Source organism: Sitophilus oryzae, unplaced genomic scaffold, assembly GCF_002938485.1.
Source record: "Sitophilus oryzae breed Bouriz unplaced genomic scaffold, Soryzae_2.0 scaffold_41_pilon_pilon, whole genome shotgun sequence".
Classification (NCBI taxonomy): domain Eukaryota; kingdom Metazoa; phylum Arthropoda; class Insecta; order Coleoptera; family Curculionidae; genus Sitophilus; species Sitophilus oryzae.
Window position 1 is genome coordinate 6402864 of NW_022146996.1, and position 15312 is coordinate 6418175.

Below are 15312 nucleotides of genomic sequence, written 5' to 3' on the forward strand. Positions count from 1 at the left end.
TAACCCTTGCCTGAACCTCATTGAAACCCATAATTTTTATCCAATTTGTTTTCTTGGAAATAAATAATTAAAAGCTGGGAAAAGTGGTGGAAAACTAAACTGCATAAGTGTTAATGATGAAGGTATACTTGAAAACAATTGTGAATCTAATAGCATGCGAAACGTTGTATATATATATTTTTTTAAAGAACGAATGCTATTAAAGTCTAAAGTCAATTTTTATTCTTTGAATGGAGTTCCTGTACCATTTATGGTAGTATATTTTAGATTAATTTTTATATTCTTGATAATATTTTGCCTAAAATAAAAACTAAAATAGAGAAAATAATAAAGACAAGTAAACCAAAATAAAATTTTGTTTATTATTAAAAATACTGTTTTTTACAAAACACCCAAATTGATACTATCACAATTATATTGACCGATTTTTGTTTCAAAAGAAAATCTATTTACACATAACTAAATTAACAACCTTAATGCTAAAAAAGAATTTTATTATCGTTAGCACGTTATAAAGATTGTTTATTTACATACTTTTTAGATAGTTGCTAAAATATAATTATAGATTCTTTTTTTAATCTAGAAGCTCTAAGTACCTTAACTAAATCTACAATAGTAATATATTCATTTTAGTAAATTTGTATACAAAATAGTGATGTATAATTTTATTTAATTACTGATGTTTTATCGTGATTTAGCAAGCACATTCGCAGGCACAGCGTTTCACTCTCTTTTCAGGAACGAGTGGGTTGGCAGACCTGGTTACTCTGGATTTGGGAGCTTCGACTGATACAGATCTGGGTTGGACATCTGAAAATAATTCATATCTCTATTAAAGACAATTTGTCACAAAGCAATATTCTACAATATTCTGGTAGCACACCATTAAAACTATTTTTGGCAATGGGTGGTCCGAACTGTATCCCGGAAACTTTAGCAGCATATTCTGCAGATAAAAATAAGTAAAAAAGTTCTAATGTATGTCTTAAAATGCTTAGTTTCGGAGATACAGGGTGTAGAAATTTCGCAAAGTCAATATCTAGATGAAAATTGGTGTCTAGGAGTTTTTTGACAAGATAAATTGATTTTGATGTCAATATGACTCCTATTTGTAGGGGGCAAAACCTACATGTATTTTAACTCTTTTGAAGAGTAATAACTTTTCGTCCGTACCTGTATGAAACTACTGAGTGAAAAAATATACACTTCCGTGATTTTTTAAGTAGTATTTGTATCTTGGTAACAATCGCTACAAGCAACCGTTAACCGTTCTCAAGATATATAGAATGGAAATTGTCACTATTGACAAAAAATAAACATGTTGCATATTATTTTTAAATAGTTTAGAATTTAGATAGTTATTTGACTGAAATTATAAATTTGGAAACTTTTAATTTTTTAAATTAATAATAAATTTTTCTTCGAAAAATGATGATAAAACGGTTTCTGTTCAACACGTTTAATTTATGTCAATGATGACAGGTATTGATAATTTCGATTCCAAATATATCGAGAACCATTACTTGTAGCGATTTTTACCAAGAGACCTTTTTTACGTAAAAAACATCGTAAATATATATTTTTTACTCAGTAGTTTTATACTGGTACGGACGAAAAATTATTACTCTTCAGACCAGTAAAAATATGTAGGTAGCGCCCTTTAGAAGTAGGAGTCGTATTAACATCAAAATTAAATTTCTCATGTCAAAAAACTCGCAGACCTTTCATCAGAAATTATTTGAAAAAAATTGAAATAAAAATGAAACTTCTACACCACGTATCTCCGAAACTAAATATTTTAGAACATACATTTATACAAAGTTTTTTACTTATTTTTATGTGCAGAATATGCTGCCCAAGTTTCGGGAATACAGTTAACTATATACGGACCACCCTGTACTAGGTGATCACATATTTTTTTCCATTTAAAATTGTGTATTTTTAAACAAAATACTATACGATATTTTTAGCTCAGTGGATTTGTCATTAAATTCCTGCCCCAAAAATACCATAATTTCTAAATATACTAAAATTAGGCCCTTTTTATATATACAGGGCGAGTCACAACAAACTAATGTATTTTTCTCCACTATTTCAATACCCTGGATTTTGTGTCATAAACAAACAGAGATTTGTTTAACCTTTTTTATTCTAGACTTCCAATCTATTCCGTACCGAGGTACCTATAAACATAAACTCGATATTTACAGAGAAAATTCTGTTTTTTATAAAAATATTAAGAGGTCTCATTAGTTCTTTTCATATTAAGCATTTCTCATACTTAGCAAGACTAACACCAGAATAAAAAAACTGAAAACATTTTAATTTACTCAATAAAGGATTTTTTTCTTGGCGATTTAAAAAATACGATATAGTGTATAAACATTGATTTTGAATATAAAATTAATTGAAAAAAATAAAAAAGTTACAGGGGTGAGCCACTTTTAAGACCCATCCGGTATATCATGCAGTATACTGTATTTCCTACCATCTATTTTTAAAAATAAAAAAGCCTAAAGATTTACATAACTAGAAATTTTTTTCTAAAAACATGTAGACATATTATGTCAAAAACATCATAAAGTATAATATTATGGTATTTTTGGAATAGGAATTAAAAGACAAATTATAATAGATACAGTATTCCATTTAATACTAATTTTGGACTTATTGCTCGAAGACCTGCTTACAACATGGAAAGAATTATTATAACTAGTGATATCCAAGAAAAAAGATGAAGAGGCCGATCTCTAACAAGATGCATCGTTCAAAATAGACAAATGAGTACAGTACGCAACTTAACCTAACCCTACACTCTATAGCTATACATCGACTTGAAGCTAGTGTAGCCTGGAAAGACACAACTAGAAAGTATACACGCAGAAGTCATTGCATGACTCGTAGCCATGATTCAAGAGAGAGAGAGAGTAGAGATTCCATTTTAAAAAAAACTTTTAAAATATGCTTTAATCACCCTGAATATCGACAAAAATATTTTAACCCACCTATGCGATAAAAAAAGATTGGAGTGAAAACTTCAGAAATCTTTTTCCGAAGAATACTTACAATGGGGACGGGTCTCTTCAGCAGCAGATCCCTGAGATTCTTGGTCCTGTTCTTGCATCATATTTACAGGAATATTAACTGGCAATCTTCTGATATAAGCTTCTCTGCCGACCATTTCTGGGTCTTGTGGCTTTTGCTCTTGAGTTTGTTGAGGAGCAGTCTCTTGAGAAGCGCTTTGGGATGCACTAGATTCGTCAGAGGAAGAAGATGAATCTTCTTCGGAGGAATCAGGCTCAGATACAGCGACAATGACACGCTCATTGTTGGGCAATCTGTAAAGGAAACATCCGTTTAAATACCAAAATATGGTGTAAGCCATCTAATTTTAACAAAACCATAATTTGATTCGGTTTGGTTTGGTTTTAATGTATCTTTGTGTACTAAATAAAAGAAGGCTACATGAAGGCTTAAATAAAACCTTTATACCTGTCATATATACATTTCATATATACAAATTTTATTTCCTTTTTGAAGGCTACAAGATATTACAATAATCAACTGAATATAATATAATATAAATAATTAATAAAAATATATAAACAAGGATGTTTACACTGACTGATTTCACTACGAGTGAATCACTTTGAATGTACATTTACAGTGTAAATCCCAAGTTATATACGTTTACGTATTCTCAATAGACTCCAAGTACAGTACCTTTTTAGACAAAATATATTTTTTTCATATATTGAATTGTATTTTGTTCAAAAAAGTTTAAATAGTGATATTTCCAGAGCTTTTTTCACAAAACATACCTGTTCAAATGAGATAATACTTCTTCAGGAATTGGAATCATTGGGTGGGGGACTGGCCTTTCAGGTACATTAGGTACATTCATCATTCTTGGTGGCTCAAAGTTGCGCTCTCTTGTTTCTTGAACCTGTTGCTGTTCTTGCTCTTGAGCCTTGCGGATGTCCATGATCTTTTGCGCGATGATTTGTTGAATGATGTGTTGAATCAAAGGATTTGGAGATGTGTCGGAGTCTTGTTGTTGTTGAGGCTGTTGTGGTTGTTGAGGTTCAAAACGGATATGAACCTACACGAACAATTTAATTAATTAATTGTTTATTACTGTTTGATGGTTGTGTTCTAAATGTATCTTATATCAACAATAAGTTATAATGTTAGTATGTATATTTCTATGCATCTTAAATATCATATATATATAATTTATTAAAGTACTTCAAAGTTCAATATATTTTGTTGATTTGTTCCGATTTTCATGATTTTTTAAGCAATGTGTAGATAAATTATTTGACTATTTAAATTAAAAACTGAAGTCCTCATCTGTCGATTGTACGAGAAAAAAACAAAATGCTACAGTTGAAGGTTGGAACTTATGTTGTTACAACAGAAAAATAAAACACTAAATCACCACAATACACCAAAACATTTTTACTTTTGCACTGGACGCGCGTTTCGTTAACAGCAGATAATTAAAACCACAAAGTAAATTTAGGTTAGCCTGTGCTAAAACTGAGTTGTTACGAGGTATCTGTTAATACTTAAGTTTGCTTGAGTTTTAACTGAGTTTTAATCATCTGCTATCAACATGGTTAGAAAAACGCGCGTCCAGTGGTGGTCGCAAAAGTAAAAGTGTTTTGGTCTATTGTGGTGATTTAGTGCTTTATTCAACAAAATGTTTACCTTGGCCAAAGTTTGAAACACCCTGTGGAATAGTTTAACATAGTAAGGAATATAAAAACCACTTTACCATCAAGGTGCGTATTTTGTTAATAGTTTTATGATTAATCTCAATCGCTTTTTTTTGTTGGAGATATGTGCTGTTGAAGAAGGTAGTAACGATTAATCTTAGCATTAAAAGCATTACATTGCTTTTGATTTTTGAGCCTAATCAATAAACCTATAAAATAGTGTTTATTGTTGCTGTCATTGAAAAGTTAGGTTATTATTGTTTGTTGGCAGTTACTCTAGCACAGATGGATTGAAGTCCAGACGTATAGACTATTGTTGCTTTAATTGAACATGGTAGAGAACATCTTCTGGCCTTAAAACCATCTCTGTTAAAGTAACTGTCAACAAACAATTATAATATACCTTTTCAGTGACAGTGACATTAACAAACTGTATTTTATAGGTTTGTTAATGAGAACCTTTGTGGCCGGCCGTAGCGCAAGCAGGAGTGTGTCGATCTGTGGTGCAAAAGGTACTGGGTTCGATCCCCAGCCAGTACGGTCGCTTTATTTATTTAAATAAATAATAATAATAACAGCTCCCGTATATAGCGTTCAACGCCTTGGGAGTAGCAAGGTACAGCTTGCCATGCTAGAGCCGTTCGGTATACAAGGAAGGTAATGTGGCTAGCACTACGCTTCAACCGCCTATTATTACCTCAGGATTGTGAATCCCAAGTACTCATTTAAGGCTGAGTCGATCTAGGTACCCAAACTATTTTTATTTAATTTTTTTTTTATTTTTAATATAAATCTTAATAAAAATAGTCGGCTGATGAAATGCCGGGTGTAGGATTCGAACCCAAAACCTTTAGATTGGTAGACGAGAGCCTGTACCTCTACGCCACCTTATATTTTTAAATAAAAATATTGATTTATCTAAATAGCCAGCGAGCAAAATAGCCAGCGAATAGCCAGCAAGCCAGCGAGCCGCTACCTCAAGGAAGGCAATGGCAAACCACCTTGAGTATACTAGCCGACGCTCTGTATAGAGACGGCACTGTAAGAGTGAGGGGGGACCTTTTGAGAACAAAAAACCAAAAATTTCTGTCATTCGTTACTACCTCCTTAAAAAGCAAATTTCTCCAATAAAAATAAAGCTATAAAGATAAATATATAAATAAACTATGGAGAAAAGATGCACATTGATGATTATATCATTTTTAAATTCTATACTTTGTTAAACCATACTCCGTTAAATGAACTGACAGCTCTTAGAAATAATAAAACAAAGTAAGACATAATACTTTGGTCATATACTCTGTTAAACGAACTGACAGCTCTTAGAAATAATGAAACAAAGAAAGACATGATACTTTGGTCATATACTTCCTAGGTTCTAGGTACACCCTCCTAAAAACAATACTTATGGGAAAGATCGAAAGAAAAAGAGGACCAGGGAGAAAACAACATTCATGGCTTGGCAACATCCCTGAATGGTGCAATGAACATTGCAGATGCTGCCACAACATTCAGAAGAACTGAGGAGGGCACACTTTAAATCGCGCCAAATGAACATATGAACGCCAACACACTACTATAAGCGGACGGCACCAGAAGAAGAAGTTGAACCATTCCATAGAATGTATCAAACTTTCGCTGAATTAAAATTTGGTTTTTCCTCTCTAGGCATATGAGGCTTTTAATTTTTAATTTAAAAAGAGATAAAAAATACCAATAATTTAATCAAAATGGACCAACTTGAACAAAATAAATTAAACTTTTTAATTCGTAAAAATTTAAAGTTAAAGTTCTTTTGTGCCGGCCAATGTATATAGAAACGCACCTGTTGAGGAACAACCATCATTGTTCTTTGTTGTTCGATTTCTTGGGGTGGTCTTTGGTACTCAATGCTATTTCTGACAGGCTCCTCGTTTTGTCTGTAGGCGATGATTTGTTCGAAGGGTTGTCTTTCTTGTTCCATCATGGGTCTGTCCATGGGTGGTCTCATTGGGAATCTAACCATTTCGGGTCTCATTTGTTCCATAGGAGGTCTCATAGGTTGAATGGGTTGTCTCATTGGTGGCATTGGTGGTCTCATTTGTTCCATGGGGTGGAGAGGACGAATTTGAATTTGGGGTTGGCTCTGAGCTTGAGATTGCTATAGTATAATTATTTTTTTAAGTCGAAACAGTATCAATAATGTATTTGTTATGTTATATTTACCATAGAGACAGGCATGGGAGCCATTTGTTGAGGCATGTGTGTTTGGAAGTTAGTTGGTGGAATAGGAATCATAACAGGTTGGATCATGATAGTTTCTTGATCGCTGTCATCATCATCATCGTCTTCATCAGATTGAGCTTTTTCTTGTTGTGGAGGTTGAGCACTAAAAAGTGAAATGTTGTTAAATAATTTTAAAAAGAAGCTTTTATATAATATAATATATTCAAGGTAAAATAAATAATTATTCGAAATTTATGCATAAAATTGCATAAACTTGATACATAAAAACTCAATATATTTCCTCAACTGCCAATAATTATGCAAAAATATTCTAAGAAGAAAGTCTATTTGTTATTCATCGAGGTGTATCTCTTGCATAATTTGTAAACAATATCAGAGCTTCCTTTACATTGTTTCTAAAGTGCATATTCTATCGTAGGCCACAGAAATGTGTTAATGGTGTTGTATAGAAAACGCTGTTTATATAAAAGTACAGACTGGTTAACATTTTGCATATTGATAGGCGTAGGAATACATAATTTTGTACACTAACTATAAATACCGGTTTTATAAAATGGACCACAAAGTTTAATGCTTAAAATTGTTGAAAGAAATATAATAAACTAGCGTGTACCGGCGACTTCGTTCGCGTCGAATTAATCATTTGTAATGGTGATGGTAAAGCAAAGCAAGAATTTTTTTAACATACAAACTGGGTTAAATTTTCTCACATATATGTCAGCATGAGAAAAAACAATATGGCGATATTATTACATAACTTGGTAATATTTGAGAGGTAGTTTCATCTCGTTGGTATTTGACTTTCAAAAAATCCGTTTGCCAAAAATAAGCTTTTTACGTCAAGCAGTTTAAGCAGAATCGTGGTTAAGAAATTACACAACTTTTTGGAACACCCTGTATGATTTTTTAAAAATTTTCAAAATATGTAAAAAAACAAAATAAATTATGCTGGTCCAAGCGTTTTCCCGAAAGACTAACCGTTTTTTAAATAACAAATATTGTAATATTTGAGGGGCGTTTTCACCCTCTTGGAATTTGAGATTCGAGAAACCCCTCCTTACTTGCCAATAAATCTCTAAAATGGTGGAAATATTCACCAAGACAGAGGCAAGCAAAATGGTTCATAGTAGAACACTCGACAAAATGTATAAGCAAAAATAGAAAAACTGTCAAAACTGTAGTTAACTCTACTAACAGAGTATTGAAAGCTCAACAGGCCGATAAAGCTGATTGGAATGATATACGATACTATTAAGCCATTGACAAAGCGTTATATAGAAGATTCAGTCTCCAACTTATTAGACTTTTTAATAACGATAAGGCTAAAGAATATTATTTAGAGATACGATGAAGACCACAGTAGATCTGGAAAGATCGCAGTGAAATTGGCTATAGCCACCCCGATCTAATATTATGTTGCTGTGTCTCTAAAATTTAATTAATCTATTGTTTACTAAATTAGGTACTGTAATATAGCTTTTTATTTTTTTAGAACATATCCTTCCAGCGAACATACACTCCTATGCAATAATCATATATTATAAACAAACTAAAGTATTTATTTACCACAGTGATTAAAAAATATCCCTCATTCAAAAATTTTGTAATGTTTGTTTACCTGTTCATTTAAACTCGGGTGAAACTAGACAGTAAAATTGAAATTTGCAATATCCGCCTTCAAATTAGGCTCGTATATAATTGGTATACTGAAATTTGATCTGAATTGTTTGTAGTATTTTAATTACATGTAAATTAAAACCCAAACCGCAAAACTGGATCATACATTCACATTCACTAATAATAGCGGTGGACATATTTAAATTTTGTTTATTTTTATTCGTTTGACATTTCGTGGAATAAGGATCAGTGCAAATTAGAAAGCTGAAGTAAAGTCGTAATGGAAATTCATACGTTTTTTTTTAAATATTAGGTATTACTTCTATAATAAAAATGAATGAAGGATTTTTATAATAGGTATCTATGGTATTATTAATTATCAAATTACACTAAATACAGATCAAAATATTTTTTTCTGTAAAGACAAGTATGAGATGAATGTTTACCTTTGCATATGGCCACTTTCGCAGATGATGACCATTCTTTCACCAGTAAGCCTTTCGAATCTTGGGTCAGTGGTAAGGTTAACTCCGAAAGGTAATCTTAAAGTCTTGGGTTGGTGGTCAACGACTTCTTCGGCACGTTTCTTCTCAACGATACAGTTCATTTTAGATCTAAAAAACACGACATACAATTACAAGATAGTTCTTAAATATATATCTATTCACAGATTATTTATAACCAGCCTGCCACTTTACGATCAGTTGCATGGAAATCTGCGTATATACTGAATAAGGGTTATGAGACAAATTTCATTAAAGCTTCGTTTAAAATAACGATTAAGACTAGTGCTCTAATTGATGGGATATGTATGAGAATATGGCGCAGTAGGCGACACGCAGATGCTCAAGAACAGTTGCCATCTGGTAATGAATAAGCTGTAATCTACTGTGATATGTATATCTCTAAATAAAGAAAAATGGGAGATAAAATTGACAAACAAGGCTCATCAATGCCATTTGTAGGCCTATAACCCTTCTGCGGTGTTGCAAAAGCATTTACAAAAATGGCTACACAATAGAAAATGTCATCATTTTAATAATAATTTTTCTTTGTTCTTTGTGTTTTTTGCTCCCGACGACGGGAAGAGATATGCTTCCCGAAACGTTAAGCATTTTTTTTATCCGTTAGGCAAATTTCTTCATTAGTATACCAGTGGTAGCAACAACTAGTCTCCGTTGGATTAACGCATATAACGCGTTGGATAAACACAGTGTTTACAAAAAATAAATATCTTATTTTGTAGATTTTTTTTACAGTGACGAAATACCTATAGAACTTTTTTGAAGAACCTGAAAAATGTACCGGTTTTTTGTATTCGGTCAAATTACAACCAAATCATTGACAAATAGCTACATATAGGTATGGAGGGTTCAGTCTCCAAGTTGGTATACTTGTAAAGGTACTAGTAGAGCCACTCCAAAAGAAATATAATCACAAAAAAAATCATATTAATAGGTATATTATATTGTCATACATATACTAAGGGTCGGCATTTTTGGTCTTGGGTGCCGGTTTTCAAGTGTACGAAGAGTACGGTCAACACGCTTAGTAAAATACGATGAACTGAATAAAGACAAAAGGCAAGTATTTTCCCAAGGGCATGGAATCTAGCTTCAGATTAAGTAGTTATATAATAAATACTTCGTATTTTTGCTCACTCTGACTTACTAGATTGCCATAACGACTCACTGTTATACATGTAAATGCCGACCTAAAGGTTCATTTGCCAGCGGGGTATATAGAAAAGTTGCAATTTTTTGTATACCGAATGCGCCTCAAAAGTGGCTCACTTCTATAACTTTTTTATTTTTTTCAGATAAAAACGAAATTTGGTATGTTAGTATATGACATAAATTAGGATTGATTGACGTATTCAATTGTTTTTGGTAATTTCCTGTTTTATCGTAAATGACTACTCGTTTTTTTACTTTATTTGATAGAAAATGACACTCTGAATAAAATGACATATGTCAACTTTTGACATTTTCTTATATGGTTTATTTGAAATTATGGTATGCGGTTCATAACGACAATCTGATTCGAAACACCAAGTCTGTGGTACCAACTTATTCGTAAAAAAATGCTGTTTCCATGCTAATGAGCCACCCTCGTTCCATTTGAAAAAATTGAGATACGATTAAAAATACGATTTGGGCATCTTTTAACCGGCCAGGGCAAGACATAAAAAAACATTAGATGATCAAATCTATTTTTCCAAGGCTCCTTGATTAAAAATTAGTGTTTTTAACACAGCGAGCGGTGGCACTCTAGATTGAAATTTAAAATACAATTTTTTAGAGCGAAAATGTCAAAAGTTGATATATGATATGTCATTCTATTCAGAGTGTCATTTTCTATCGAATAAAGTAAAAAAATAACAAAGGTACCATTTAAAAATCAAAAGTTGTAGTCATTTCCGGTGAAACAAGAAGTGACCAAAAATAATTGAATATATCACCCAACTAACAATTTCTGTTTTAAAAATGTCGTAAGAACGTTTACAGAACTATTTTTATAAAATAACAGTATTGCTATAAACATTTCAACAACGTTTATACAATGCTTATAAACCCAAAAAGGGCGCACTTTTGTGCAGCAATTTAGTTCTTTAATTTGTTTTATTATAGTTTCCATAGCTTTTACCGGACAATTACATAAACATTTACAAAATTATTATAAAATATTTTTTGGAACAAATACAAAACACTTTTATTGAAAACAGTTACAGAGTTAAATAGTTTACCAAAATTATGACAATTATACAACAATTATCGAGCTAGAATAAAACACTTTTATAAAAGTTGTTTTGTTATACCAGCGGTTCCGACTTTGCTTTGACGAACACTACTTTTTTACAACAACACTTGCTTTTACTTCCCACTTTTAATCATAGTTCTGAGAACAAAAAAGCTAAATATCGCGTCTTCTGTCACAATTTTAAAAACATAATATATAGTTATGTCTGAATCTTTGAATAAGAAGACTAAGGAAGGAGCATATCAAAAATCTTAGGAACACCGCGATGGGCCTCAAATATGGCCGACTTAAATTCCGGTTTATCAGTGTCGTTCTAATTTTATTTAAAAAATGTAAAACTATGATGTAGGGTAGACGTGGGGTAGACTCAATAATTTGTTGTTTTATTTTACGTTGTGAATAAATGTTGGTAGTTATTAAAATTGTTATAAAAATATATAATTCTAATAAAAATAGATAAGTTATAATAAGTATTTATTAACACAAACATCCGATACGCTACTGAAGCAAGTAAGTCAAATTAACGTATCTAAATTCTTTGACATCTAATCTTTGACAAGTAATAAATAAAAGCTAAAATGCAAGAAAAATATATAATTTAGTTAATTTAAGTGAATTTCATAAATGATCGGTTTACTACACGTATGTATATAGTCACTTACTAGCGAAAATTTGTTCCATTATTTCACTCAATTTTTGCCTAGATCTACCGCACGCTACACAACCAACTATTTTAGAGTCTTTTTCGATAAATCGCGATAGTGTCACTGTTAATTTAAGTTCTGCCACAATTTCCATCTAGATTTACTACCTTTATACAACTATCAGTAGTAGAATAAATAATAAATAACATAAAATAAGCTCCGTAAAGACTGACAAATCCACAAAATTTTAAATCAAATTCAAATGTGTCAAATGAATCGTCAAACAGAACTGTCAAGGATCCCCACCCTAGAGAGCTTTTATGGTGGCTTTTCCTCCCACCATGCATGAATACATGGATAGCATTATGCTCCTTCCTTAGTCTTCTTATTCAAAGGTCTGAATGTACACCAGCCATATTGCATTTAGCTCTGACCATAAATAGCCAATCTTAGGTAAGAAATTCGGTATGCCATCTGAGGACTGATATTTTACTGCGAGGCAACTTTTTTTGTATAATGTATGGTATTTAAATAGCAAAATTTTCAAGCGCCTTAAATATGTTATCTCTTTTTGAGTTTTAAGAGAAAGAATCAAAAATACTATTTCGTGTTTTTCTTTCATTTGGCCTCTACTGTAATAAAATACCCTAAAGGATCCATCCTAGACCACTATATAAATACTTAGACTAGAGAGTTGTGGCGTTTTATTGTGGGAAAATAATTTTTTGTAATGCGTTTAAAAATGGCCGTCTGAAGGTGAAGCGGAAACAACGAAAACAATGGCTTCCATGTTATAAAATACTTTTATCACCTTCGGTGTTCGTATAAAATGGTTTTAATCTTTAAGAAATTTTTATAAAATATTTAAATTATAAGCAATGTTTTAGTTAAACAGGAGTGTATTTCAGAAAAAAATAACCATATTATATACGTGTAGATAAAAGAGCTTATGTAATATTCGCACTAACTCTATGCATTTGTCAAATTTTGAGTTGAAGTCTTGGCCTTACTGATACTGATAAGATACAAAATGAAGGAATCTGTCATGACATACAGCGTGCCGCCACTTTCAAAATAATATTTCACAAACTTTCTTATTGGGCTTTTGCACTAACATCATTAAACTTTTTTTTTAATGCTTGACATGTGTCAATTTTCGTGTTCCAATATTGGCAGTACTAATAATGATAACGTACTCACAAAATGCAAATAAAAATTTCCTATGTTCCTATGGTAATGCCTATTTTTGTTCTAAATGCCAATAAGTTTTTGATGTAATATCAATGATTGTTTTTCGTAATGTCTACATGTCGTTTTGTCCACAAATTTCGCATATATTTTTGAAATCGCTAATAATTACTTATAAAAATGCGTGCATTTTCTTTACCTTTTAACGTACGAATAAAAAATCGCACAGGTTTCGGTGTGATTTGTTTACAGTAGGTACATAATATACACTGTGTCCGTAAAGTAACGGATAGATAAAAAAAATATATCACGTGGTACTTCAATTTTTTAAATGGAAAGCCCTGTATATTTTGATAAATATCGATAGAGCTCGTTGAGTCGAATTCAATGATATAAGGGTTGATAGGTCTATTTTGAATGGTTGCTAAGAAACAAATCTTGATGTTTGCTAAGAAAAAAACAAAACGTCAGATTGAAAATCTAATAACATCAACTTGTAGAGCAGGAAAAGTAGCAATGGGAATGTGAAATTTGCATTGTCGCATATCTTTTCAAATAAAATGAGAAAAAAATAAGATTGAAATCGGGAAAATTCGGTGTTTCCCAAATATCTTCGGAATTTTAAAAATTTTAAAACATCATATTGCAGGATTCAGCAAGGCGCAACTTTACTCTAATTTAATCATTTTTGTAAATCTTCTGGTTTATGAGATCCCTGTAGTGTACAATGCACACTGTGCATTCTTATATGGGACACCGTGTATATACGTAACTTACTGCATCTTAATATCCTGTGTTTTTGTCTATTTTACATATACATAGTGGTCAAGGGTAAAAGAAATTTGCCTAACTCCGGCTCTGATATCTCAATAGGTTTTTGCTTTCGTTTTCATACGTCCGCGTCCCTCCAGGTGGCGCATAAGCCCAGGAGTAAATAGTCGCCCATATGACGCATATTCAAATTAATTGATTTATATAAAACACTTATAAAACATTAACAGAACGGTTAGTATCTATGTTGATTAATAGCTCCAGTTGGAACCGTTATAAAAATATGTCGTAGATGCGGCAACAACAGAACTAATTTGTGTTTAGTGCAACATATCTGTTTCAGAAACCTAACCTCATTATTATTCTATTTAGGATATTTTAACGGAAAGCTATTTGAAGCTTAAAAGTTCTCGGGTCTTGGGGAAGCATATTAGGAAAGCGATTATTTATTTTTAAATAATTTTTAAATAAAGCCCTTAGCGCCACATGTAGTACATTAAAAGACACAGCCCACGTTTTAATATTGTTTACAAGCTTTGTGTTTTTTTTTGCATTGACTATATCCTCAGAATGTTCCTCATCCTCACGTAATTCATCTAGTACCGAAAGTTAAAAATTATAAAATAAGTGTGCTAGTTGGGCAATCAATCGCAATTTATGTCATATGACCAAACCTCACATACCAAATCTCTTTTTTTTTATCTGGAAAAATAAAAAAAGTTATAGGGGTGAGCCACTTTTGAGACGCACCCGGTATATGGCACTAGTCAGAATAGGCAATATTTTTACAATTACATAGTTTTTTATGAGTTCGTGGAACCAAATTAATATCTATGAAACATAATTTATATTCTATTTCTATCTGAAACACCTACCTCTGGTTTTTGGCAATGAGAGTTCCAGCAAGATCGTCGAAGTCCAATTGAAGGGGTAATTTGAAATGAACTTTTGGTTCTTCCTCTGATTCACTGGACGAGTCATCACTGCTACTGTCTGAGCTGTCGATATTGTTATCTTCAATCTCTTTGGTCTTTGAAGCCTCTTTCTTCAAGGCGTCGACTTGGCGTTTATTGCTAGTTTTAGCCGTTGGTTCTTCCTGTAACAATAAAGAAAATTATACAATGATAACAAAAAACATAAAACAGATTACTGAATAACTTATATTATATATAATGTAATACACAGTTTATATGCTATTACCTTAAGAACGTTTTTACAGAATTTTATTATTCCGCGAAATACAAAAGTTATGGGCAATTTTCCAAACTGTAAAAAATTCAAAAAGACCCCGTATATCAGTTGGCAGTGAAAATATCAGCAGGCGGTTTACGCCATTAAACATGTCTCAGAAATCGAGCCCATGACATCTATGTCGATTTTGCTCT

The 15312-nt window shown here is 32.0% G+C and overlaps 1 protein-coding gene across 1 annotated transcript in view; it reads right to left on the reverse strand.

Moving 5' to 3' along the window:
• Positions 1–343: 343 nt before the first annotated feature.
• The window catches only part of LOC115885732 (putative mediator of RNA polymerase II transcription subunit 12), an 88572-nt gene continuing 73603 nt past the window's right edge, over positions 344–15312 (reverse strand). Inside the window, exons 3-9 of the mRNA XM_030904727.1 lie at positions 14803–15023; positions 9011–9178; positions 6927–7089; positions 6547–6861; positions 3822–4102; positions 3067–3338; positions 344–810 (exon numbers count right to left, since the gene is read on the reverse strand). Of these exons, the coding sequence (XP_030760587.1) occupies positions 695–810; positions 3067–3338; positions 3822–4102; positions 6547–6861; positions 6927–7089; positions 9011–9178; positions 14803–15023 (1536 nt within the window). The 3' untranslated portion in view covers positions 344–694. The remainder of the gene's footprint in view (positions 811–3066; positions 3339–3821; positions 4103–6546; positions 6862–6926; positions 7090–9010; positions 9179–14802; positions 15024–15312) is intronic.